Raw genomic sequence first — 26717 nt, forward strand, 5'->3', positions numbered from 1 at the left:
GGTACTGACGGACCGCAGCTGACCGTGGGAAGCCCAGCTGGGGACCCGGACGGCGGGCACTGTGCCCTCCTTGCCCCCAGGGCTGCAGAGGCCTGAGCAGAGGCCAGCTTTGCCTGAGCACTGATTCTCCATCCAGCCTGAGAGTACAAGGCCTGTGACCGCAGGGCCCCAGGATGATGGGGGTGAGGCTGTGCTTTACAGGACAGGGGAGTCTCGGGGCAAGGTCCCTAAGTGCAGACACACTCTGCCTTGGGTGGGCCAGCGAAATCATTGTCACCTGCCCCCAATGGAGAGCTCCAAAGAGGGGCGGGCTACCCTGACCCCCCACCTCAGCCCCACAGCCTCTTTCCCGCCCCCAAAGCCTGGAGGCTTCCCCTTCCTTTGCCTCTCTTGTGAGGGGCCTTCCCAGTTTGAGACCCCAGCTGGGAGCTGCCCAGAGGACCCCATCGGACCCAGGTCCCAGGGCAGGGGAGCCGGGGCGGGGGGTGCAGGGCTGCTCGGACCCTTCCGAGGAGCTCTCGCCCCTGCTGCGGCCGCAGGGCTGCTGAGCTGTGCCACCCCAGCCCAAAGGATCTTGCTTATGCTGGTGTTTTTCAGGGGTCCTCGTCCCGCGCCCCGGCCCTCCTCCCAGCTGGCACGATTAGCAGCGACTGCAGGGCCGGGGTAACTATTAATTTCCATCCGTCAGGTTTACTTCTGGAAAAGTTTGCCAATTAACTCGGCAGGCAGGCTGGGGCGCCCAGAAAAACAGGGCGGGGGAGACAGAGGCCTGGACGGCCCTGCCGGGAGGGGGTGGGGCCGGTACCTCAGGAGCCTGGAGGGCCAGGACTGGGGAGCTAGGAGGCCGCCCTCCCCCCCCCCCGCCCCACCGGCCGCCCCCCGGGGAATGCCACCCCGTCCTGTTCTGCCCCCGCCCCCACCCCAGCTCGGTGGCACCTCGTTGAAGTGTGTGTGTGTGTGTGTGTGTGTGTGCGCGCGCGCGCGCGCGCATGTGTGTCATGGGGAGTGACAGGACCGCGAGCCCTGACTCTGCATCCACGCGTGGACTATGAAGCTGACTGTCCGGCACAGGGTCTGCATGGCAGGGGCCGGTGGCCGAGATCCTGAGACCACCACGGTGTTGCGCTCCGGTTTTCGGGTGTCTTTTGCCCACTTTCTTTCTCTCTTGTGTGCAAAGCCAGCCCCGTCTCCCCAGGCCGTGTCTGTCTCCAGGGTCGGACGTCTGCTGTCTCAACCCTCGACCCTCGGCTGCCTCCGCCCCTCCATCTGTCCGGGCCCTCAGGCGTTGGCCTTGCAGACCTGTCCTGGTGAAACAGACAGCGTCCAGACAGGTCAGTGTGACCCTCCAGGGCCTGCAGAAATGGGAATGAGATCCACACCCAAGGCCAGAAGGGGGCAGAGCCAAGGCGGGCCTGCCGCTGGGGTCTCCAGAGGCAGCAGGGCCTCCATGCTTCTGGGCCTGAGGGGCGGTGAGGGGCTGCCACGCCGACCGAGCGGTGGAGTGGGGTGGCCACTGTGCCCAAGGTCCCAGGGCCCTGGCTCAGGAATGCTTCCCCAGCCCACTCCACAGCAGCCAGGGGCAGACCAGCAAGGCCGGGGGTGACTTTTCTCTGCTTTTTAAAAGGCGGCCCAGAATGTTCATCTCCTGCCAGCCCGAGGCTCGGTCCTGCTTCCCCGGCTTCCTCTGCAGGTTCCTCTGCCTTCCCTGCGTTCCAGGTCCTAGTTCACGCTGGCCATCCTCTATCCCTCCAAAAGGAGGGGCTTCGGCCCAACCCCCTCCAATGATGCCCTAGCTGCCCCCCACCAAACCCCAGAAGTACTCAGAAACGTAAATTAAAATAAATTGCATTTTTAAATCGCAAACAGGGGCCATTTGATCGCTTTTATTGCATAACAACCATTAATGAAGCATAGTCCCAGCCGCCTTAATTGCCTGGAGACTAAAGTTCAATTCTTGTCATCCAAGCTGGCCGGGACAATGTGTCACGTCCACGCACCTGGTGTAACATGAATGTAAATAAATTACGGACAGGACGAGGGGCTTCAGGGAAGGTCCCGAAGGCTCGTGGTGAGACCCTTGCCTCCTGAGTGACGGACGGACGGGTCAAGGGATCCTCTTCCCATGGCCCCCTCCCCTCCTAACCAAGGAGGGTGTAGTCAGGGAAGGCTGAGGCTGATACCCAGCCCAGGCACACACCGCCAGACCAGCTGGCCTACACTTGGCCCCTCGTAGGCACAGCCAGGGCCACTTTCCTGGGCTTCTGGAACCGCGAGGGGAGGGGGCTGGGAGGCCAGGGGAGGGGGCTGGGAGGCCGTGTCCCCACGGCTTCCCACAGCGTGCACCACAGTCTGCGGGAGGCCGGGTCCTGTCTGGGGCTGGCAACCAGAGCACTCCCGCCTCCGCCCTGGCCAGACAGGTGAGCCCGCAGCTGAGCACCCCCCCCATAGGTGTGGCAGCAGCATCAGTGCATGGACAATGTGCCCAACCCAGAGAGTGGTGGCCAGCAGAGGCCCAGCTATCCAGGGCAGGCAGACACCCCCCACCCTGCTCCACCCATCCCTCAAGGCCCCAGGCCCATTAATTTTTAACAGCCTCTGGGCTAGCGCTGACCCCAAAAGCAAACAGGGGTAGGATTCCTGAGGAAGGGACCTGCGGTGAGGGTCACCTGGAGTGGACTTGGGGTGGGGTGGGGTGGGGTGGGAGCACAGAGCCTCTACCTAGTCCCTGCTGATGCTGGAGCAGGCTCCCGACTTCTCCCCAGATCAGAAAGCTGTGCCTGCTCCCAGGAGTGACGGGGGCTGGACCCCAAGGCAGAGGTAGACTGGCGAACCGGATGGAGGTTCTGAAGGCTGATGAAGGGGGCCGGCCTAGGGCAGGGGACAGGGTCCCCGCAGCAGCCGGAGGGCAGAGATGTCCCTGGAGAAAGCCGAGGAGCGGCGCTCGCTCCAGAAATCCGACAATCCACTGTGCTATTGTTACGCTTTCCGAGGCCAGGGAATTTTTGCAGGAAGTTATGACAACCAAAAAATAATAACCTCTCTCCCCCAGCAGCAGGAATTCTGGAAAAAAAAAAAAAAAAAAAAAAGAACGAAACAGCCGCTGCTGCTTTGGGGCCAAGGAAGAAACAAGGTCAGCAGCCGGGGAGATTGAATTTGAGGCGCGCACCCGCAGCCCGCCCGCGACGCACGGCACGCACGCCGTGCTCCCGGCGCGGCCCGGGGTCCGAGGCCGGCGGCCGCCTCGCGGGGCGCCCCGCGGCCCCGGCAGCCCGCGCGCCCCCGCCCGGCGGGGCCGTGGCGGCGGCCCCTGCCTCCGGGCCGCGAAGGAGGGCCGCCTTCCGCCCCGGATCTTCCGGGAGGGGCCGGGGGCTAAATCTGGCTTCCACAAGACACACGGGGGTGGGGGAGGACGCCGCGCTGTCCGGGGAGCGCGGGACGCGACCTTAATCAGAAGTGACAGTGGAACAGGCCGCGGGCGCTGGTGGGCCGGGCAACCGAAACCCCCATCCCCACCTCTGCTCCGCGGGCTCGGCGGCCGCGCCCTTCCAGGCCGGGGTGGGACGGGCCCCGGGGTCCGCGCAGAGGCGGGGGCACTGGCTGGCGCTGCGAAGTTCCGAGCTGACGCCCACTCCCCACGGGCGGCGGGGCGGGGGCCGCGGTGGCCCTGGGAGCCGCTCTTGCCTCTCGTCGTCGGGGCGGCGTGGAGCGGGCCCTGCGGGAGCGCAGTCGCCTGGCACGAAGCGCGGACCGGCCTGCCGGATGCCGGTGTCCCTGTGCTGGGCTCTTCAGAGCGGCGCTGCCACCGGGGCTGGTCCCGGCCGCGCAAGGCGGGCAGAGGCTTCGGCGCCCAGGGGGGCTCCGAGGGCCCCCGGACTCCAGGGCCTGTGTCGGGAGGTATTACGACGGTGGCTGGATCCGAGCAGCGGGCCCTGAGCCCTTGCGGGGAAGTCGCACCGCGCGCGAGGCCTGCGGAGGGCAGGCGGCCGGGGCCGGAGCGGACAGGCTGCGGGAGACGCCAGGCCCTCTGCGCCCGGCGCCCAGCCCCCTCCCTGTCCGCCCCCGTCCCAGGTGTGAGTTCCGGTCTCTCGGGCAGAAATCAACACACAAATAATTCTCAGTATTTCCCAAACTGGGGAATCCAGGGGTGAGAGGGGGGGGGATGGAGAGAGGAGGGGATGGGGTCGAACCCGCTGGTTTTTTATTTTAAAAATTATATATTTTATGTCACAATCGCTTTTCGTTAAGACCACAAACATCCAATTTGGCTTGGCGTAATAAAATCAGCCGGAGCTCCCTTAAACGGAGCCATTCCGGTGAATTAAGTTGTGAAATCTAATCTATTATATCCATAAAGGAGAATGCTTTCATTGTAAATTCAGGTTATAAAGAAACTATACCTGGGCCGCCAGCCTCCCTCTCGGACTTGCTACTTGGAGGCTTATCAAATTACTTCAAAATGTTGGGCTACCCTCCATAGCTCGTGGCAACAAAAATTAAATGTGGCAACATTTCTTTTAATAGTATGAAGAGGTCAGAAACAGCCACCACAACAAGGGGTATAATTAAAAAAAGACTCCCGCCCCCCAAACCTCTTCTCTGTGTTGCAAGCGCGGGTACTGTTTTCTCGATTAATTCGAGTTTTTAAAACAATCTAAACTGGCCAGGACTTCGTTCAAGTGTTCTCAGTCTCCGCACTGGAGAAGTGTGGGGCGCAGCCCTGGGGTGGGTCGCAGGTGGGCCCTGCGATCTCAGACACGCAGACCTCCGGTTAACAGCGTGGGGACCTCCTGACTCAGCTTGAACTGCGTCCAAGGTCCCCACCCGCAGCCTGCACACGTGGGCCGAGAAGGGGTCCTCCGTAGCCCCGCGCCCGCTGCCAGTCTCTGCAGCGGCCCGGCCAGAGCCAGACAAAGGAGTCGCTGAGGAGGGCTTAATCCGCCTGACCCTTCTCCGTCCTCCCCCAACCCTCACCCGGCAGCCTGGAGTAGGGATCATATTTATTTTGTCCATAACGGGGAGGGGGTATCTGCTGCCCTTCCTCAGACAGGGGTCTTGGGCCCCAGATACTCACGGTCCAGACCGCCCCCCACCCCACGACAATATTCATTTCTGAGAATTAAGTGATTCTAGGCTTGGACAAGGGAAATCCTGCACTGGCTAGAAGTAGGGGGGCCCCAAGGACTCTGCCCTCGCTCCTGAAGTGGGGTGCTGGGGGGACGGGGAAGAGGCCACGGAGACATGCCTAATTCCCAGGTAACAGGAGGACAAGGCCTTTGTCAGGCTCCGAAGATTTACGAGGCGCCAGCGGAGTGTGGGCCAGGCCTTGCCTCGGCCGCCAGCGCACCCCGTTTTATCTTTGATTTCCATCTAATTATTTTTTTCCTGCCACTTTCAACTCGGTGTCCAGGGAGGCGAACAAAGGGAGGAGGGTGGGGGGATGGGGCCGCCAGACAGAGGCGAGCAGCGTGGGTCTGGGGGTCCCCCCAGCACAGCGGGGGCCCCCTCAACGCCCCAGGCTCGTGCTCTGCGTGGGCCCCCAGGAAAGAAAGGGTGAACAGAGTAGGCCCGTGGGGGGGGGTTCGCTCTCCAGCTCGGCACCCCGGCCGCGGGGCTGGGGTGGAGGCTGCAACCCCCGAATGGGCTTTTAGTTTCGCGCAGTCGGCACCTCACCCAGAGCGCCACTCGACAGGGCTTCCACCAGGGAGGAACCCGTTAACGCCCCTGGGCGGCAGAAGAACGAGAAAAATCCATTCCCGTTAACTGCAGCGTGGGGGGGGCGGGGGGTCCATAGGCCGCGTGTGCAGGACGGAGGCGGCGGCGGCAGAGGGAGGCCGGACTTGCCACTCGAAAAAGGTCCGCCCAAGCGGGTGCGAAAGGAGCACAGTTTGCACCGTTCGTGGTTTGTTTTTTCTTTATTCCGAAATGGAAAATTTTAGTGGTCACCACCCATATACGCCAACTAAAAAACGAGTGTATAATTAGAGCGTGGGGGATTTGGGAGACCGTAAATCATCGGCGCCTTTTCTACGGAGACCCGGAGCCTTTTCGACTCTATTTCGAAAGAAGGGAGGGCCAGGCCTTTGGTGGAAGCGGGTCGGCGCCCCAGCGCCACGCCGGGCGAGCGCGGACGCGCGCAGCCGAGGGCGCCGCACACTCGCGGCCCCGGCCCTGGGGGGTGGAAACCGAAACCGCATGCTCTACCCTCCCCGCCCCCGCGAGGGGCCCTTCCTGCCCTCGGGGCCCCTCTCCCGGGCCGGGTAACCGCGACGTGGGACGAACGGCGCAGGTCTCGGGGGCCGGGCACTGGGACAGAACGCACTCCGGGCGGGGGTTCCTTTTCTTTCCAGCCCAAACTGCGTGGAGAATATGCGGGGGTGCGCGGGAACTTTCCACTACGTGCTCCATGGGAGCCCCCACCCCATTCTGCCCTCTCGCCTCGGCCCTTTGTTCTAACTTAGGGGACAGGGAGAGCGGGAGAAAGGCACACAAAGTCAAGCCCCCACTGACCATCGAACTCCTTAATTTTCGATCTTCCCCCAAACGGTAAGAAATAAATTCACTCCATGGGGGATTTTTTCCCCACCGCGTGGAGGCCAGATCTCCGACTTCCCACGTAAGGATTCTTCTGAAAGTCTCCAAACGCAACCCCCCCCCTCAAATCCCAACGTCACCTAAAGAGCATTAATCGGGTGAAAAAACGGGGAGAGGTGCCTGCTCTTAAAGGATCCCCAAATAAAAGCGCGCCTTTCCTTCAACTCTCTCCAATCCTCTTTGTTGTAAAGACTCAGGGGCGGGGGACCTAGAGATTCCTTCGAAAGAGTTCTCCCCCCAAAATGATTCTCCCAGGACTTCTTTTGTTTGAAGTGGGCATGGGGGAGGGGAAGGAGCCTGCCCAGGCCGGCGGCCGGCCCTCCCCTAACCTTCTGAAAAGACAAAGCCCGCGGGCCTCCCTTAACCCGCAAGTCTTGGGGCTGGGAGGGGCTCACTATAGGGGTAGGGGTACTGCCAGCCAGCGAGGGACCAAGATCGGGTCTCCCCATCCCGAGCTTCCGCCAACCCATCAAAACAGCATCCCCGCCAGAAAAGGAATGCCGATTTTCCAACGGCCGGGGTGGGAGAGACTGCAGGGGACAAAGCCCCGTCGCCCCAGCGCTGCGGCAGAGGCGGGACGCACGGCCTCTGCGGCGAATTCAACAACTTAGAGAAGAGGGACAAGCTTTTCCTAAGGGGCACTCGCTCCGAGCCCCGAGGTGCAGTGGCGGCCGATCCTGCCGGGTCACCCCGGGCTGGTGTCCAACCCGCGTCTGGCGGCCCTCCCGAGCCCCGCAGGAAGACACGTTTGCAGCGAAAGGCTCTTACACACCAGCCGGGTTTTTATTCGTTCCTTCCCCGAAATGCGCTCTGGGCGCACGGGAAACAAGGAAAATGCACGTACCTGGCGGCGCTCCGAGGGCGGCCTCGCGGGCCCTCCGCTGCCGAGGGGGCCCCCAGAAGCCACTCCCCACCCGGCCGGTCGCCCCACGGCCCGTCCCTCCCTCCCTGCCTCCCCGGCAGCGAACCCCGCCGAGTCAACTGCAGGAAGCGCGAGGAGCTTCTAGTCCCGGCGCCACGTCCATCTTTCAGCGCCAAGGCCCGCGCCTCCTACCCGAGCGAGAGAGTGCAGAGGGTCCCCGCGGCCTGCAGACGCGGAGGGGAGCTCCGAGGCCCGGGAGCGGCGCGTCCCGGCGCTGGGCTGCGGTCCGGCTGCCAGTCCGGGCGTGGGCGCTTCCTCCTCGGCCCGGTTCCCGCCTTCCCATGTTCTGGCCGAGCCGCGGAGACGAACGCAAAGTCCTCGGGAAGACAAGGCAGCGGCGGCCGCCACGGTGCGGGCAGGAGCCCCGGGGCGGGAGGGGTGCTAGGCGGAGGGGCCGGCGGGCTCCCCGCGCCCCGTGGCCGCCGCCCTCCAGGGGCGCCCGGCTCCGCCCCCTCGGAGGCGCTCCGCCCCAGCTCCGCCCCGCGCCAGGGTCCTCCCGCAGCACACCCCGCGCCGCCCCTCCCCGCCTGAACCCCGCACCTCTTCCCCCACCTCGCGCCCGTGGTCCCTGCCCGCCCGCGCCGCGCCCCCGCCCCCCGTGAGGCTCTCTCCCCTCCCCGCGCTTCCCCCTCCACCGCTTCGCCCCGCCCCCTCGGCGCTCCCTTCCCCCGGCCGCGCCCCGTCCAATCACCGTCCGCCGCCGCCGCTCCCTTTGTCTGGGTTACGGGCGCGGGCCAATGGGGTTGCGCGGAGACGCGGACAGCGCGCGTCTGGGCCAATGGGCGGGCTGGGCGGGTGGCGAAGGGCGGCACAGGGCCCCGGTGTCCTTGCGTGGACGGGCGGCAACGGGCAGGCTCGCGCCTGCGGCGGAGACTGCGGCTCGGCAGCGGGGTGACTCACGTCTCCCGCCCCTCGCGTTCTCAACCGCCCTCCAGAAAAGAGCCCCGGAATGCGGAGGGGGTGGAGACGACCCCCGCGTAGCGGCTGCAGGAACCCCGGACCTTAGGGGATTTGGTTAAGAACGGCTCGTTGCGTCCAGTCCTGTTCACTCCTGCGCCCCGGGGCTGCCCTGCGCCGTGTGCGTTTCTTCGAGGACTTGCAGAGAAACGCACTCCTTCGGGAGGGAAGTGGGCGATCCTGAGAGCGGCGACTCCACCGCGTGGCACAGCCCTGGATGGAGGGGCTGCTTGGACGTGTCTCGGCGCCGAACTGAGTCCCCTGGGGTGGGATGGGGCCCAGGAGCGAGTCCTGGCCGCACGCACTGCCTGGCGGTAGTCTCAGAGTCACTCTGAATAAGGAATGGCACCCCCCCCGTCCCCCCTCGAGCTCGGTCATACTGAGGGGAAACATCAGGACCTCCAGAGCGGGCGCCCAGGGGCTCTCAGATCTGGAGCCTTCACCGCCAGGGCAGTACCTCCTGCCCTTTGCGCCCTACCCCCCGAGGTTCCTCCCAGCTCACCTGGAGGAGGGGTCTATGGGAGGGATCTCTGTGCCCTTAGTTCTTAGCAGAGTTCTGCGCAGGTGAGCGGGGGTTCTTCTGGCCCTTTCATTACTCCCCTGCTGCCTCCCCTTAGGAAGGTGGCAAACCCTCTTTAGGAAGCTGAATTGCTGATTCTGGTTGGAAGTAAAAAGCGGCTTGGCTCGCTTCTCCATGGAGGACTTCCCCCCAGCCCTGCACCTCACTGGAAGGTAGCAGACACAGCTGGCCTTAATTCCAAGAGTAAAAGAAACCACACTTGGACCCAGGCACCAGGAAGGGTGGCTTCAAAACTCGGTTTCCAAAGCTTAGCTCAAAATGAAATCACAAACCCAAACAAGGCCTGGCAGGGCTCTGGTGGATGGTTCCATCCAGAAGCACGCAGTGGTTGGCAAGGGCCTGCTTGGTGGTTTCCCGTGCACCCAGGGCGAGCTGGACGCTGGGTGTGAGAAAGGTGCCCATGGGAGAGGGACTTGCGATGTCACAGACATTCCAGGACCTGCTGGCTTTGGCCTGAGGATTCTCAGTCCCTATGTCACTGGAGCTGGTCTTACCAAAGTCACCATCCAAGTGTGTGTTACTAAAGCTAGGTCACTAGACAGTGCCCTCGGAGTCTCCCCCCAGGGTTCCTCACTCCAGAGTCATGGGGACCGCGAGCTGGGCAGGCAGCAGGGCCACATGGCTAGGCCGCAGCCTACAGACTCCATCGACATGGCCTTGGAAATTTCATGCCCGGGACATAAGCGTCCAGGGGCACACGGAGGTTGAATCAGGATGGTCCAGACACTTGCTCACAGTCTCATCTCCCACCCTCTGGAAATGACAGAAAAATTTAAAAGTCCATTATAACCAGGAGAACAAGAAAAGTGCCCTCCACGGACCAGCGATCCCAAGGAGTCCTGGGGAGGTGGAGTGGGGTGCAGCTCTGGCTTGAGGAGAGGAACCGCAGTCCAAAGTGCAGAGGCAGCAGCTACTAGCAGGTGACAGTAGCTTGGAGGCAGCAGCTGAGAGAGCCTGGGGCACCTGTCAGGGTGACCCATGGGGTGACTGGGGGCCAGCAGACCGTGGGTAGAGAAGAGGGCCCATCGATGAATAACTCCCAGAAGCAGCAGGGAGCCCCACGTCCCCAGAGCAGACACTGATGCCCCCGCCTGCTGGACCCTGAGCAGTCCCTGTGTTGGAAAGTGGGGAATCTCACGAAAGGGAACATAAACCTGGAGCCGCCAGCCCCGCAGGAAACCCCGATCGCAGTGCAGAGCTGAGGCGCGAGGCCGCGCTGGACTCAGCTGTCCACCTCCACCACCTCCCCTCCCTCCCGGGCCCGGCTAGACTCCATTTCCCAAATTCCCTAGCAAGTCGGTGTGGCCATGTGACCTGCCCCTCTCCAGTGGTGCACGAGCAGGCGTGACAAGTGTCACTCTAGCACCTGGCCCAAACCTCCCTCTACACTCTGCCCCCTTCCCGTGGGCCCATGTGACACTAGAAACTTCACGTCAAAGGCCACAGATTCCCGTCAGCCTGGAGCCTTGAGTGGCTGCAGGGGCGGGAAGCCACCGTCACCTTAGAGCCTTTGCCTCGAGTTCTCTGCTGTCTCTACGGTTAGAGCAGGATCTGAACCCTGGAGCAATTTAACTTCCTGTAGTGGGTTGAAGAACCGGGCCCCGTTCCTCACCCCGTAGCAGGATTTCTCGTCCGCCTCCTTGCCGTGGCCTCTGGGTGAGCGGGGTGACTTTGGACTTGGCAGCGTGACTCGCTTTGGCCAGCGGGAGGCTGGCAGAGGCGAAGTGAGCAGAGGCTCAGGATGCGCCAGCACCGTCGGCCCTGTCCATGGGGCGACCGTGCCCGCGGAAGGGCGACCTCATGCTGACGGGGAGCCGCGGGCCCGAGGAGGAGGGGAGCCTGCCCTGCACTGCCCCTCAGTCGGTTTAGACACGGCGCTTTGGAGTGTCTGTTTGCAGCATTGCTGGGGCCACCGCCGACCAACACGCCCACCCTAACTGACACAGGGCTGGGCACCCGGGGAGCTGGTGTGACCAAACCCCAAAGCCGTGGCGTCGGCTCAGCGGTTGGCTCACGGGTGGCGGTGAAACGGACGTGGTGAGCTGGGAATAGTGACAGATTTCCCTCGCTGTGGTAAAACACTTGGGAGAACCGGACGAGGGTGCCCACTGGCCAGGCCCGCGGCTTTGCCACGGCGTTCCCAGGACGCGAGGGCCAGCCTGCACTCAGAGGCCGCCGGGGAGAGCCCAGTGCTCACCCCTGATGCTGGGGCAAAGTGGTCGGTGCTCAGAGCCTCCCGCGACAGCTCTGAAGGCAGCGTGGGGCCTGCGGCAGGGGTGGGATGGGGGGCAGGTAGCGGGGTACCTGCTCTGTCAGCTGGATGCACATCTGGGCGCAGCATGAGGCTGCACATAGCTGAGAGCTTGGGCGATGAGCTGGGTCTTCTCCCTCGAGACGGGGCGTGGGGCTTTTCTGGGGGCTGGAGGGCCACCTGTCCTCCAAAAGCTGTTTCCCCACCCTCAGGGTTCCTGGCCACACCACATTTCCCAGGTTCCTTTGCAATAGGTGTGGCCAGGACACTGGGTCCGTCCAACAGAATGCAGAGAAGCAACGGGTACCACTTCCGCGTTGCACAGAGACCTCCCATGAGCCTTCTCCTAGGGTCCCCTTCCCACCGCCGGGTGGGGACAGGCAGAGCCACTGTGGAAGCCACACGTTGCCAATAGGACCCTACCCCTCACTGGAGCACTTGCTCTGTGCGGGTCAGAGGTAAATAAGCTGCTAGTTTGTTGCTCTTGGGCTCTCCCTGTCCCACCAGGTTAGATGGCAGAGGAAGCAAGTCTTCAGAACACTCAGGATGCTCCCGTAGCCCTGGGGGCACCCTCACAGAGAAGAGAGAAGCTGTTATCTTTTAAAGACAGCCTTTGGGGAGCTGAACTCTCAGATAATGTTTGCTTTCTTCCTTATAATTTTATGTATCATACACGTTTCACAAGGATATATTACTTATATATTCAGGGGACAAAAACAACAAAAATAAGAATAAATTTGCAAAGATACTTTTTAAACATCTTGGGACACTGAAATAAATTGTGACACAAATAAATTTGGACACCGAAATTAAACATACTCAACGGGCAGGCCGAGGAGTCAAAGAGACACACTGATTCTTGAACGAGTGAGCTGGGAGCTCAAGCTGAAGAACCCTCAGACCGACAGACAGAAGAAATCTCCGCAGCACAGAGGGAAAGACAAGGAGTTAGAATGTAGCAAGGAGAAGTTAAGGACAGTGGAAATAAGCCCGTCGTTTCCCACATCCAGTTATTTAAAAGGCATTCCGGAGGCCTGAAGGGAAAGGGTACAGGAAAACCACCCCCGGCTGGAGAAGACGAGGAGAAAGGGATCAAACACAACCTCCTAGCGGCAAAGAAAACAGGTTATGTCCAGGAAAAGAACAAAGGCGGAAAAGCACCAGGCTGACGTCAAGTGCTGGCGACTCCGGGCTTGGCGGTCGAGGGCGCCTTGGGCCCGCGGTTCTCTGCCGGGCTCGCCGCCCTTCAGCGGAGAGCAGAAGCCAACCCTTTTTTTTTCTTGGGTCGTGCTGCGTGTTGGGAGAGTTTATTTCCAACAAATACTATTTGAAGTTGTCACTAGATTCTATGCTTGAGCAAGACGAAAGATGAACCCGCGAGGGAGGCCTGGCCTACGAGAGCCAGGGACGCTGTCTTCCTCGGGGTCACCGGCTGGACAACGCTCTGCGGGGTCCACGTCCAGACGAACTCGGCCGGGCAGCGGAGAGGGGCCAAGGGGGACACAACGGCCAGGCGCGGTGGCCTTCGGGGCAGCAGCCTGGGTCCTGGTTCTCTCCGGGCGAGGCTAGGGCAAGGCGGCCTCAAACATGCACGTGCCAACAGATGCATGTGTTAAAAGTTTAAAGTAACCACTGGGTGACTAGAAAGACGGTGTTAAGTTTCCAGCCATGAAACAAATCGGAACAAGGACAACTTGCTGTATCTCGCGGAAGCAGGAAGCAGGAAGTGGGGGTGGGAGGGGGGAGGAGAACTTCAGGAAACGTGCAAATGGGGAGCCGGACCCCAGCAGGAGGCTTAAGTGTCAGCAGTCATCACAATAAAGGCTGATCAGCTGGAGCTGTGCGTGAAGGAGGGACGGAGACATTTAACGGGTGGGTAAAAATCCCAGCTCCGGACACCTGCGTGGTCAGTGACGCCAGCCCCCACAGGCGGCGGGCGGGCGGGACAGGAGTCCCTGCTGGGGCCATGGGGAGTCCCAAGGGGGGAGGTTCACAGGCAGTGGGGAGGCAGGGGCTCGCACACCCCCTCATTATTACCCCTTTCTTTTCAATGACCTCTAACTACAATCTGGCATTTATTTCTTTCAGTCACGAACCTGTGACTTCACTGAAATGACAGTTACTTTTAAATCAGGCTGCAGTTCTTCCCGATCGCTCAAGAGACTATTTCAGGTCATCAGTGCCTCAGACTGCGGGTCGTTCCCTACTCGTGTGCACGAGTGTACAAAGCACAAACCGCATGGATCGTCGCGATTTTGGTTTCCTCCGTCAGCCTGTGTGCTTTCCCTATTCAAAACCCTTATTCTGAGGAGGGGCCCGCAGACTTCACGGGTGCCGGGAGGGGTGCAGGCCAATTTGGTGACTCCACCGCTGAGGCCAGCTCTGCTCAGTGCCCGCCAAGGGACACGTGCTCCGGGCTCGGGGACAAGCTCCCTGTTTTTGCCAGAGCTCCAGGAAGTGCTGGGCATCCCCGTGGATCTGGGCGGGAAGCCCGCCACGACCCGCCACCTCTCCCAGCCCGAGGGCAAAACCGACCCCTTCCCAGCTCCCCGAGTCCGAGTGAGGGACCCCACCTCTGTCCCGTGACGTGAAACTTCACTATTGTTGGTGCTAGTCTGAGGCCGAGTGTCTGCTGCTTGCACACTCACCCAGAAGAAAACACCCAGCAGCACAGAACAGGGCACGGGAGGGGGCTGCCTGGGGGCGTGTTCGTGAGGTGGGGGCTTTGAGGGCGGTACATCTGTGACATGCAGACTAAGGCTAAGGCCCGGTGCGTGTGAGTGACACACAGTTGTAAAAGGCCACATCGGTGGTGACGGCTGCGCGATGCTGCGAGTGTCCTTAACGCCTGGACTGTGAAACCTACGTATGGTCGAAACGTACGTTTCACACGTGTATTTTGCCTCCACCAGAACGAAACAAAACAGAATGCATAGGGCTACACAAAACGTGCTCATCAGATCAATGCTAATGCGACAAGTAGATGCACTAAGAGGAGACAGAGAGTTCAAGGCAAAAGGCATCGAAAGGGACCCCCCTCGAAAAACCAAGACCCACCGTGTTCATTCGCAGCCGTCACAGAGCCGTGACGGCTGTATCAGACGCTCTGTGGCCGTTCACCTGCAAATCACAGGAAACTTAATGGGCCGTGAGCTGCACAGGCTCAGCTGGTCTGCATGGCCAGAAGGGTGGAAGCTGGAATATCAATGCCACATCAGAGACACAGTCTTTTGGTGGCACCTGGCTTTTGTCCTCATGGTAGCAAGATGGCTGCCTCACCTCCAGGTCAAGCCTCGTCTCCACACGCCTTTATATTTAGGAAATCTTCCTAAAATCTTCCACCGACGTCTCCTCAGCCAGGACTGGGTCACACGGACATCCCTGTCCTCAAGGCAGATCAGGAATCTGGGTGCTTCCTTTAGGGAGGAGGCAGAAAAGGGGGCGGAGTGAGTGGCGAACCTTTTTCTCCAGAGCCCAGCACACCAGTCTAAGAAATGGAAAGATCCCCGTGGACAGAATGCACTGAAGGATGAAGCGGATTTGAAAAGCGCAGTTAACAAACTTGGTCCAACAGGCGTCCCTGATGGAACTTCACGATGGATGAACAGTCTGCTTTTCACGTCCAGGGATGGATCAGCCACAAGAAGCTGAACATTTATTGGGCCACCGAAGAAACTGGATAGGTTAACAAAGCAGAAATCACATGATTTTCATTCCTTGACCTCAAACGAATCATTTCGAAATTAAGAGGAGGAGGAAGATAACAGAAATTAGTCACTGGGACGTGTGAGGACACCCTTCTAAGTAACTCTTGGCTTAAAGGAAATCAAAACAGAAATTGCAAACTATTTATAAATGAGGAAACGATGAGAACACTATGTTTCAAAACCTAGGGGATATCCCAAAGGAAAAATAAAAATGCATACCCTTAAGGACATTTGTTGGAAAACAAGACAGATGGACAAGGAACAGGCTGAACTTTCAACTGGAAACATTTATAAAGAACAATAACGAAATCCAAACACGTCGGTTCGGGGTCTTGCATCTGTGTTCCTAAAGGAAGTCGAAACGTTGACTTCTTTTGATTATCCCGCTTCTGGTTTGTGGGAGCGTGGGGAAGAGCCCCATCTTTCTCCGTGCTTTGGGGGGCCGTGTGCATATGGTAGTTACCTAGTCCTTGAAAACACGGGCGGTGCCTCGGGACGTTTTTGTGAATGGATTCTTGGCTACCATCCTAAATCCAAGTGGTTATTTCTACTTCTTCTTCAGTCAATTTTAGTATTCGTTCCCTCTAGAGAATAATCTAATTTAGATGTCTTTTGTTTGGTTGGTGCAGAGGCGGACCTAGAATTCTCATACTTTTTAAAAAAAACTCTGCATTTGTATCTTTGCTCCCTCTCCTCGCTCTGTGTGCGTGTGTGCGTGCGTGCACGTGTGTGCATGCATGCACGCGCGTGTGTGTGCATGCGTGTGTGCACACGTGCGTTGCTCTCTTGGTTTCCCTTCCCCGCCGCTCAAAGGGGGGCCGCAGCCCCCCAGTTCTCTCTTCCCCGCTGTGGCCGTCATCTCGTTCCTTCTCAGCCGGCTTTTCGTCCTCAGCCCGTAGTCACACTCGCGTTTCTGTCATCCTCACAGCAAACGTCACCATCACCATCATGATCACCACCAACCAGCAGACCTAAAATACTTCCTGTGGCACGCCTGGTCCTTAGCTCAGCGGTCCTCAATCTCCGTGGCACCAGGGACCGGTGCCCCTAGGAGACTCTAGTGCCCGAGGTCGCAGGCGGAGCTGAGGCGGTGACGCCAGCGCTGGGGGTGCGGGGTGGGGGGCGGCTGCAGCCGCACGTGAAGCTTTGCTGCTCGCCTGCCGCTCGCCTCGTGCCATGCGACCCGGTTGCTAACAGGCCACAGGCCGGTACCGGTCCGCGGCCCAGGGGTTGGGGACCTGTTTGGCTCATGCCCCGCTGCTCCCTCTCTCGGCCACACGTCTGGCCAGAGCGGTCTCCGCCAATGCTTCTGTTTTCTGTTTTGTTTTGTTTTTCCCAATCCGTTACGACTCATACTTTTGCTATAATGTAGTAAAGTGAATTGCTAGAAACATAGAATTAAAACCCTGCAGACATCCCAAACGCAGGCCCTACTCACTACTGGACGTGACAGACATGAGCGACTCCGCCGGGTTGCCAGAAAGGTGGCAGGTGCTCATTCTCGACGTCCTGGGTTTATGTGGACGCGGACAAGTGACCAGAGCTCAGGGCGGCCCGGTCTGCGGCCGCACGCGGGGTGTGGCCCGCCACCCCCTGCCTGCTCTGAAGCCTGCCTGCGGCTGCCGCGTCCTGGCCTCCCGGGGCCTCCCGGGCCTCCCGGCTCCCTTCACCCACATCGCTCTGCCCGGTCCCGTCCTGCGGCCCTCTTTCTCAGTGATGTCCTTTGTGGCTCCCTCTCCCTGCCGCCCGTGGAGGCCTGGTGTCTGGCCGCCTTCGCTCCTCTCTGAATACACATCGGGTGTTGCGTTTTTGACCACGTGCACCTGCCGAGGGCTTCCAGATTGGCTCTCCAGCCACAGGCTCCTGGCCACTTCTCGGCCACCTCCGCGTGGATGTCCCCAAGTCCTCTGCATCAGTCAGATCCCCGGGGCTAACTTGGAAAGACGTCGCTTGTCTCGTTCATGGACTGGAGGGTAGAGCTGCAGCAGTCCAGCAGGACAGGCAGGGGCCTCTGCCTGGGCCCCCGCGGGGTGTGACTTCTGTGTCTGACACTGCACGACACACACCCCAAGCTCCCTGTCTAGAACCACCAGGTCCTTACGCCCGCCAGGTCCTTACGCCCACACACCCTGCGGGCCAGGGGTTCACAGGGCAGGGAGGGCACAGCTCGCTCTGCTCCTCGGTGTCTGAGGTCGTGGTCGGGACGGCGAGGGGCTGGAATCGCCTGTGCGCACGCGTCCGGCGGCAGCTGAGACCAGCTGTTGGCTGGGACCTCAGCTGGTCTGTCCCTCGCACCCACCCTGGCGTCCTCCCACGTGAAGCCTCAGGGGTGTCAGGCTTCTCCTGGGGCAGCTCAGGGCTCCCCAGCTGGCGTAGAAGACAGACAGGGAGCTGAGGGCTTTTCTGAAGGAGCCAGACCAGACCCCGAGACCAGCGCTGGTTCCGGGGGGCGGGGCCGGGAGGCGGGACACGTCCCCTCCAGTGGGCAGAGTGTCAAAGAATTTGTGAACATGGTTTTTTTCCCAAACCACCACATGAGGGGAATCTCGTGCGAACTTGTCGCTGATCCAGAGTGGAAACGGGAGACTGACGGTCTCGCTGCGGAGCCCGGGCCCTGTGCACAAGAGTCCCCAGGACAGCTCCTTCTAAATCCAGACTCCCACCCAGAACACAGGTTTCGTGTTGGGGAGGAGTCTGCGAAGCTCACACACTCGGCTCCCCAAGCGATTCTGACTGAGAGGCGTCTGGAGCGTGGACGGGGGTACGTCACAGCTGCGGCAATATGCGTTCAGCAGCTAGTCATGTGACATCCTGCGCGTATAAACAACAAAAAAAATCAGTTGGGATGTTTTTTGGTTAAGCTTTTCGCTTTGAAATCATTACGGATTCACACATAACCGTCAGAAATGACACAGAGAGATCCCCCACACCCTTCACCCAGGATCTCCGCCAGGATTCGGGCGTTGGTACTGTCAAGATACAGAACAATCTATCACCACGGGGTGCGGCACGTTGCCGTGGTGGGTGCGGCCTCGCCCACTGCCCTCGCCCCCGCCTCGCCCCTGCAGCCGCCACACCGGTCCGTGTCCGTGTCTGTGTCTCTGTCATTTCTCAAGGGCGAGCAGAAGGTGACCTGCGACCCTCCCCGGAGGCGCACCTGGGTGCCGCGGGCCGCTCTCCCCTCTTGCTGGCCCTTGCTGGCCGCAGTGCCGTGCGTGGTCCGGACCGGCGAGTTGGCTTCAGCATTCACCCCTGAAGGTTGTCCAGGTCGCGTCCCATTTTTGGCCGCGACAAATAAAGCTGCCGCGTCCGTCTGTGTCCGTGATTTTGTATGAACGTACATCTTCGCTTCTCTGGCAGAAATGCCCAGGAATCGATTGCAGGGTTCGAGGTGGTGCGTGTTCGGCGTTTAAAGAAACTGCCGACCCGTTTTCCAGAGCGGCTGCTCCGGCGATGCAGGAGGCATTCGGTCTCTCCACATCCTCACCAGCGTTTGCTCTTGTGGCTTTTTAAATTTCAGCCAGTCGGACAGGCGCGTGGCAGTGATCTCACCGTGGCTGCACCTTGCATGTCCCTGGCAGGCGCTGATGTCCGTCGTCTTTGAAACCTCTTAGGGAGATGCATCCTCATGTCTTCTACTCATGTCCTAATTCGAGTGTTTGCTCTTTTACTGTTAAGCTTGAAGAGTCCTTTACCTGTTTCAGATACTAGTCCGTGGTTGGATTGGTGGCGTACGTACGTCCTGGTCTGCGGCTTGTCTTTGTTGTTTGTTTTTGCTTTGTTTCGAATGGTTTACTTTTGAATAACTGCAAACTTACAGAAAAGTGGTTGGAACAGAACGGAGTTCCTAAATACATACTGTCCAGCCAGGTTCCTCAAATATGAACATTTTACCACGTTTTCTTGTTCTACTGCTTTAAGAGTACGTTGGCCCCTTTGAGAGTAAGCTGCGGACATGATGCCCATCATCCCTGGACACCTGCGCGTGTGTTACCTGAAGCGGGGACAGCTCCAACATGCCCATCGAAACGGGGACATCGACATTGACGCGACACAACCCTTCGCCCGCCGGCCCCGGCGACCTCTCCCACGGGCCCGAAGCTGATCCAGCGTCACACGCCCGTTTGTTGCCACGGTTCCTCGGCCTTCCGCGATCCGATTTCGGTTTCCTCTTGTGGCGTCGCTGCTTGGTCCGGGGGAGGCTTTCGTCACACACTTTGGTCTGACGGTCGGGTCAGCGCCTTGGAATTCGGGGGCGAGGCAGGGCAAACGGATGGGCAAGCCGAGGCCGGAAAATGTGGGGTTCGCTCAGAATGGCACAACTGGCCGACGGTGGGGTGTCTGGGCTCACTTCCCCTTCCCCAAGGCCCCGAGCTGGGACTCTGAAAGTCACCGTCAACTGATAGGGCAGCCTGGGAGGTCGGAATCTAAAATGTGGTGCCTCAATCTTTCCCCATAAAGCTAGTCTTTACAGTCCACAACTGTGACGATTTTGAAGTGTACCGGCCTGTGACTTCGGAACAGACCCCCTCGGTTCGGGTCAGTCTGGGCTTGACGCTTCCCGTGACTGGACGCCGTTTTCGACAGGGCCATCTCATGGCACCAGGAGGCACACGCTGTCTGTCCCCACACCAGGTGATACGGACGCGGACGCGCGTCACCTCCTTAGAATCACGCCTGCCAAGCTTCTGCCCTGTAAAGTGAATTAATTAGCATTTCGAACTCGCTGGTTAATAAGTAACAATTAGTAACCACTTCGGGAGGAGACAACTCGAAACACCTCACGTCCCTGCAAATACCCTGTTTGCCATGAGCCTTTCTCCGGCGGGTTCGCGCATCCTTTGTAGATTTTTCCCTGGATCAATTATTAACGTGCTGGCTGCCAAATGGAAGTTTTCTAACTCCATGATTCCTCGTGCCTTCAAGGGTCCGCTTTCCCTCCCATTTACGCATTCATTCATTCATTTATATCGGGAACCATTTACATCATAAACGAAGCTAGCGCTCTGTCGCTCCGTTACTCTTTGTCTTGCTGCTCGGATTGTTCCAGAGTTGGCCGGTGGGAGCCCCTGCAGGCTGTCCCCCGCTTTCTGGCATCTCCGTGCTTCTCCCAGGACACCCCACGCTCACCTGGAGCACACCCTGCCCTGACCCTGGGATCAGCCATTTCTCCAAAAAGCCCTGCTCCTTTTAGCGGAGGATGGACTTTTGAAGCCATGATCGGGGCACTAAGTGTGCTCACTGCTACTGGGACTTCATTTTTCCAGGCCCTTTTGGCAGTCAGAGCTGAGAAATGTACACACACGCACACACACACACACGCACGTCCATTTCTATGCAAGAAGCGTGCGTCCACACCAATACTTCGTTGTAGCCCAGCTCCACAGAACCGACTCCGGCCTGCCTCCTCCCCGTATATGAAACTCCCTTCTCCAGCGGCGAGAAGCCCGGCTCCTCATCCTCAGGCGCTTCCCGGCGGCTCCGCTGCCCCGCGTGTAACTCTCCGGCCACACGGCCGCCTGCTCCCTTGGCCCCAGCTAACAGGAATGGGAATGAGGAAGGCGGAGAGGAGCGAACAGCAGGGCGGGAATGTGCTGCTTTTCCGCGGTTGCTGGACCAAATCGCCACAGACCGGGTGGCTCAGGACAACGGGACTTTATTCTCTGACATTCAGAAGCCAGAAATCTGAAATGAAGGCGTCGGTGGGATTCGTTCCTGCTGGAGCCTCGGAAGGAGACTCTGGCTCATACCTTTTCCGGCTTCCGGTGGCCGCCTGCGGTCTTTGGTGTTCCCCGGCTTGTGGCCGCGTCTCTCCGGTCTTGCCTTCATCGTCACGCAGCCTTCTCTGTGTCCCTATGTGCAAAATTTCCCTCTTTTTGTAAGGACGCCGGTCATTGGATTAGGGCCTTGGCTTGTAACGCTAACTTCCTGTTCTGTTTCAGCTGCCAGCACACCACAGGCGGGTTAATTAATCCTAACCTAATCGCATCTGCAAAAGCCCAAATAAGGCGACATCACTGTTGGGGCTGAGGACCTGGCGTGTCTTTTGGGCTGAACACAGTTCGGCCCAAGGCAGGTGCAATCTGCGTTTGATAAGCCCAGGGGCTCGCTGCTGCACAGCCTTGACCACCCGGCTCCGCGACCCCGTTCGTGGGGCGCGGCAGGGCTGCGTGCAGAGCAGGCGCAGCCCCTGGGGTTCCCAGGGCTCAGGTCTGGACAGGCCGGAGTGGGGAAGTGGCAGCCCACGGGGTCTGCATGAGGGGCTCTCTCTGTCCCCACCCTGCCGCCAAGTGTGAGAGCCGAGTGGCCTTGAGCAAGAGCCCAGACCTCCCAGACTCAGCTTCCTGCTTGTGGAACCGAGTGCCCCCACCTGGACCTACCTGTGCAGGTGCTGGGACCCCTCCCCCACTGATCAGGCTCTGCTGTGGCCTCGGGGCCTTTTCCAAACCCACTCTGGGCTTAAAACTTAAAAGACAGCCCAGGCAAAGCAGCACAAGCCCCGAGCATAAGGCTGCTGGGCCGAGGGGCCTGTGTCTGGAGTTTGGGGGGGGGCCAATGCTTCCCAGGGTGCTGCTGAGCATGGCCAGCCCCCAGGAGGACAGGAATTCCAGAACTTGCCCTCACACACAGGGGCGGGCAGGCCCCGCTCAGCTGTTAGCAGCACTGGACCAATTCTGGCATCGGGATTCAGGGGAGGGAGGGAGTCAGGGTGCTGAGCAGTGTGCAGGGGGCCCCTCACCAGAGAAAAAGGGAAACTGAGGCCAGAGTCGGCAGGGGACCAGCCCCAGGCCCTGCCCCATGGGCGGCTCTGTGGGGGTGGGGAGGAGGGACAGGCACCCCAGTCTGCTAGCAGGAGCGGACCTTGTCTCCCCGGAGGCCCAGGGAGGCGCAGGCCACGGCTCTCTGTGCTCGCGGCTTCATTTGTTTGATGAATTTGTCATAACTTGAAAGGCCCTGGTTTATAGCGCGAACTTCCTGTTCCAGTTCAGCTGCCAACGCGACCGCAGGCAGGTTGACTGCGTGTCCGGCAGCTCTCCCGGGGAGGCGGCCAGCAGAGCCTCCCTCCTGCCGTACCCGGCCTCGGCCTGGGGGGGCCGCGCCGCCCCCCACCCTGGCTCCGCCAGCTCCTCTGGCCACACCCACACCCCAAAGTGCCAGAGCCGGCGAAGTGGCCCAGACCGGGGTGGGGGTGGGGGCAGGAGGAGAGGCGCCTGGCGCTTGCTGGAGAGGGAATTGGACGGGCCTCGCTAGAGCCGCCTAGCAACGTTCGCCCCCACGTGGGAGTGATCTTAACCCAGCGATTCTGCTTCCCGGGATGGTTGCCGCTGCCGAGCCCACGGGGACCCCCGGGTGTGGCGCATGGAATGTGCGCAGCCCTCAGGACGGTGGGAGCTGAGCGCCTGCCGGTGACTCGGGCGGGGCGCGGGGGGGGGGGGGCGCGGGGGCGGGGCCTCGCGCGTGGCACTGTGGGCTGGGACACGGAGCGGCTGTCCCTGCTCGTGTGCAGATGCCCTGATGGGTGCCAGGCCCGTCCTTCTCCTTTGTCATCTTTCCTACCTTTTCAGTTTTTTAAACTATTGTAGTATTTTCCTACGATTTCTATGACAAATTTCCACAGCCTCAGTGACTTAAACAACAGGACTTCATCCTCTCCCAGTTCTGGGGGCCCTGCCGGGGTGCTGTCGGGGGGGGGGGCGGGCCCTGCTCAGTGCAGGAGAGGAGGCCGCCTTCCACGCAGAGAGGGGCCAGCTGAGCGGACTCTTGGGGGTCCCAGGAGTCCAAGAGGAGCTCTCGGCTGTACCTGCAGCTGCATCCCAGGGACCTCTGCACGAGCCGGTGGGCAGGCTTGCGGAGAGGAGACGAAAAGGCTCAGGGTGACCGGCACGTAAACTGTCAGATCGACCAGTGGTACAGGAGAGGGTCCTGAACCAGACACCCCGTCGCTGCCTCCTCAAATCAAGTGGTTTATAACAAAGGCCACCATGGTGCCGGGGAAGAGGCTTCCCGCTTACGGTGCCCTGTTGGCAGGGTGTTGATGGGAAAAACAACCCTCGGTCCCTACAGCCCACCATTTCCAAAAATTAATTAAAAATGGATCGCAGACCGCAATGTGAAAGAGTAAAACCAAAAGTAAAACCAGAAGCTTCTAGAAGGAAACGTAAGAGACTCTCTCCAAGGCACTATCACTGGCAAAGATTTCTACCTGCAGGGCGGGGGGCACCGCCCCGGGGTTTGGGGAAGGCGGGGGTGGTGCTGTCAGCCTTTGGGGGGACTCAGTGACTCTGCTGTTTGAAGCTTGACCTCGACACCTCACTCCATGTCCTCGAACATCAGTTTCCCCATTGGCCGGTCCGCCAGATGGGTGGGTGGCCCCCCACCTGTGCACAGGGAGCTGCTGACCTGCTCCGTCCATGCGGGGGCGGGGCTTCCAGGACAGGGCAGGAGGCTGCAACCTGCGGGCCGCAGCCGTGCACGTGTGTGTGGGGAGTGTGAGTATGGGGGTGTGTGTGCGTGTGCATGCGGGAGTGTGTGTGAGAGTGCTGTGTGTGTGTGCACGTGTACATGTGCATGTGGGAGTTTGTGCGCGTGTGTGTGTGTGCGTGTGTGCGTGCAAGCGCACCCAGGCGCAGCTGTTGGCACACGCCAGCGCCTACGTTAACTGGAAATCCTCGTATGGAGGGGCCAACCCAGGCCTTTGGCGACCGGAAAAGTCTAAATCGTGTGTGTGCGGCAGGAACGAGGTTTCTGGGAGGTAGCACTGCTCTAGAAGGTGACCAGGCAGGTGCGGGGCAGCGGGAGGCCGGAAAGAGGGTGTGACCACGGGAAGAACACCAGGAAGTGACCGTCCCTGGGCCCTCGACCTGGTACTTGCACAGGGCTTTGCTGTCACCACCTTGGAAGTCTGCCGTAATTTTTGAACCGGGGGATCCCACATTTGCATTCCATGCTGGACCCTACAAATTATGTCCTGGGAAGTGTGAAGGCATTAGGACCCCGGGGGCCTGGGTCAGGGGATCCCAGGGGCTCGGGGCTGGGGCTGAGGAGAAGCAGGGTCGCCAGGCCCTGTGATGAGCCCCTACCTTCCATGGCGGGGGGGCAGCCTGTGGCCAGCACTGTGGAGGCCGCCGAGCATCTGGAGTCTGGCACTTGACTGCTCGCTCGGGGGGTCGCGCCCACATGTCCTCACGGCCCCCTGGCCCCTCTGGGGGCCATTCAGCTGGGGAATCCTCTGGGGTCAGGGGCGGGGCTGGCGCCTGCGGAGCTGAGGAGAGTACCGCAAGGCTCGGGGGCTGCCCGGAGCCCGCGTGTGTTTTAGCGGAGCCGGAGCCGGGTGTAGGAACTCTTTTGCTGTCAGGAAAACAAACAAACAAACATTAACGACGCGTGTGTGAGTTCAGGATTGTGTGGACCCGCACCCCGGGGCCCACACTCACGCAGAGGGGTCTGCTCCAGGCCCTCGTTGGAGCTGGGTCTGTCCAGGCAGGTGGGGGACAGCTGGGAGGGGTGCGGATCAGAGCCGCCGTGACGAATGACCACGAACCGATGGCTGCAAACAACAGAGACTATCTTCTCACTGTTCCGGAAGTTAGAAGGTCAAAATCCGGGCGTCGTGGGGCCGCCCTCCCCCCAGAGGCCCCAGGGGAGGGTCCTTCCTCCTTGTCCAGCTTCTCAGGGCTCCGGGAGTCCCCCGCCTTGTGGCCGCACCGCCCCCAGTTCTGCCTCCTCCTCACAGGGCCTTTTTCTCCTCCCCTACCATCTCCCTCTGCCTGCCTCTTACAAGGACACTTGTCGTTGGACTCGGGCCCAATCCAGGATGCCCTCTTCTCGAGGTCCTTACCTCAGTCACCTCTGCAAAGACGGTTTCTCCAAATAGGATCACATTCCCAGGCCCAATGGACACGTCTCTTGGGGCCATCACGCTGCCCACACCAGTGGGACTCCTGGGTGTCACGACCCAGGGAATGGGCTGCTCCTGGCTGTGCGGTTACAAACACGGGGTGTAAGGTCTGAGAGCGGGGGGCAGGTCACCAAACTGCTTCACAGAAACGCCAGACTCACACCAGCCCCCACTGGGGCTGGAGACGGGATGAGGTCACGGGAAGGGCCTGGCTGAGGGGCCTCAGTGACCGTGAGTGCGGTGGCCCTGACCAATGAGAATGAGAACATGGGCGGCCCTCATCCACAGGAACTCACCTCCAGGCTTCACCATGTCATTTGGGGGACACCCCACTACCCTCTGCTGATCACACTCTGCTGATCCTCTATCCAGAGAGGGTCTTTCCCGTGATCGTGGGGACTCGGAGGACTCAGGGAGCGGGGTGACCTTCCAGGATCTCCGGGATGGTACCTGGCAGACTTGGGTTTGGGCCTGGGTCTGTCTGAGCCCAGGACTCCGCTGCCTCCAGAGACCAGGAGGCATTTGCCTTTCTGGCAGCGGAAGGCCCAGCTGCTCCTGCCAAGGTGCCCGTAGGTACAGTCAGGCTGCAAACAGCAGGCAGGAAGTGAAGGGTCTCATCCCGACTTGTGGGGACTTAGACCCCTTGGGCACTGGGTGGCCCCTCGGATACTGGGGAAGGGACCGAGGGAGCCCCATTGCCTGTTCCTCGGGGTCCAGGGCACACAGTTTTGTGCGGGCCCTGGGTGTGGCCTCGCAGGGCATGCGATGGGGGACTGGGCACAGGCATGGCGACACACAGGGGTCACATGGGGTCGACCAGGGGTTCATGGGGCTGACCTCCTCTGCAAGAGGGGACGTGGGGCTGGCTCGGGCCTGACATAGCCTCTCCTTGTGCAGTGTGGCGGCCGGAGCGGACGAGCCTGCCGTCTTTCTGTCGCTGGGGTATCACCCAAACCTTTGAGCTTGGGACCTCGGGTTTCCTAATGGTGTGAGTCGCCCGCCAGGGCAGAGCAGCAGGTGCTGGGGCGGGCCCCAGGTGCCTGGCTGGTGCTGGTACCCGGGTCCTTGGCCTTGGCATGGCGTGGGCAGGGGGCTGATTGGGTGTCCAGGAGACAAGTGCTTTTGGGGTTTGGAAGGACTTCCAGGGGCTGGCCTGCATGTCCCCTGGACTCCACGGCCTGAGGGTCTAGAGCTGGGCAGATGGCACTGCCCTGAGTCCAGCTGGTGGCCTCCCTCAGGCCTGGGGCAGGGGAGAGTGAACCGAGGTCCCCAGGGCCTACAGCACTCAAGTTTGCAGGGCGGGGTGGAGCAGAGTGGCCTGGGACACCCAGGAGCACTGAGCCGGGCGGGAAGTCTCAGGGCTCCCCAACGGCGTGGCTGGGGGTGAGGCGCTCTGGGCCTGGGGTTTGTTGCAGGTAATGTTCATTGTTTTTGTTTTCTCTGATGATAAAATACATTTCTAAACGGAAATTTGAGAAATATAGAAAACTGTAAACCCAGGAGCGCTCCCTTTGGCTCCTGAGGCCACTTAGACAGGCCTGGACTGGCCTGGAGCCACTGTGGCCTGGCAGTTCTGGGGTCCCCGGGTCCCCGTTGTCCTCCTCACCACCTGTGCAATACACTAGGAGGGAACATGGCTCACTCGCAGAGGGCCCCACTCCCTAGCACAGACCCGCTGCTGCATCGGGTCCTCAAACGACCCCTCACCCACACTCCCCACCTCCCCCTGCCCTACCCCCTCCAGGAAGCCCTTCCTGATTGACCCCCAAGAAGTCACTGCACGCTCCTCCAGCTTCCAGCAGAGGGGCTCC

At 60.5% G+C, this 26717-nt stretch overlaps 1 protein-coding gene across 1 annotated transcript; it reads right to left on the minus strand.

The window, feature by feature from the left end:
• Positions 1-961: 961 nt before the first annotated feature.
• On the minus strand, positions 962-20837 carry LOC118603943 (collagen alpha-1(I) chain-like). Its single transcript, XM_036223369.1, has 5 exons — positions 20759-20837; positions 20367-20545; positions 3514-4003; positions 2719-3060; positions 962-1304 (listed from the first exon to the last, which is right to left on the minus strand). The coding sequence occupies exons 1-5, from the start codon at positions 20835-20837 to the stop codon at positions 1279-1281; spliced, it is 1116 nt and encodes a 371-aa protein (XP_036079262.1). The 3' UTR covers positions 962-1278.
• Between the last annotated feature and the right edge of the window lie 5880 nt (positions 20838-26717).

Source organism: Rousettus aegyptiacus, unplaced genomic scaffold, assembly GCF_014176215.1.
Source record: "Rousettus aegyptiacus isolate mRouAeg1 unplaced genomic scaffold, mRouAeg1.p scaffold_m13_p_6, whole genome shotgun sequence".
Lineage (NCBI taxonomy): Eukaryota > Metazoa > Chordata > Mammalia > Chiroptera > Pteropodidae > Rousettus > Rousettus aegyptiacus.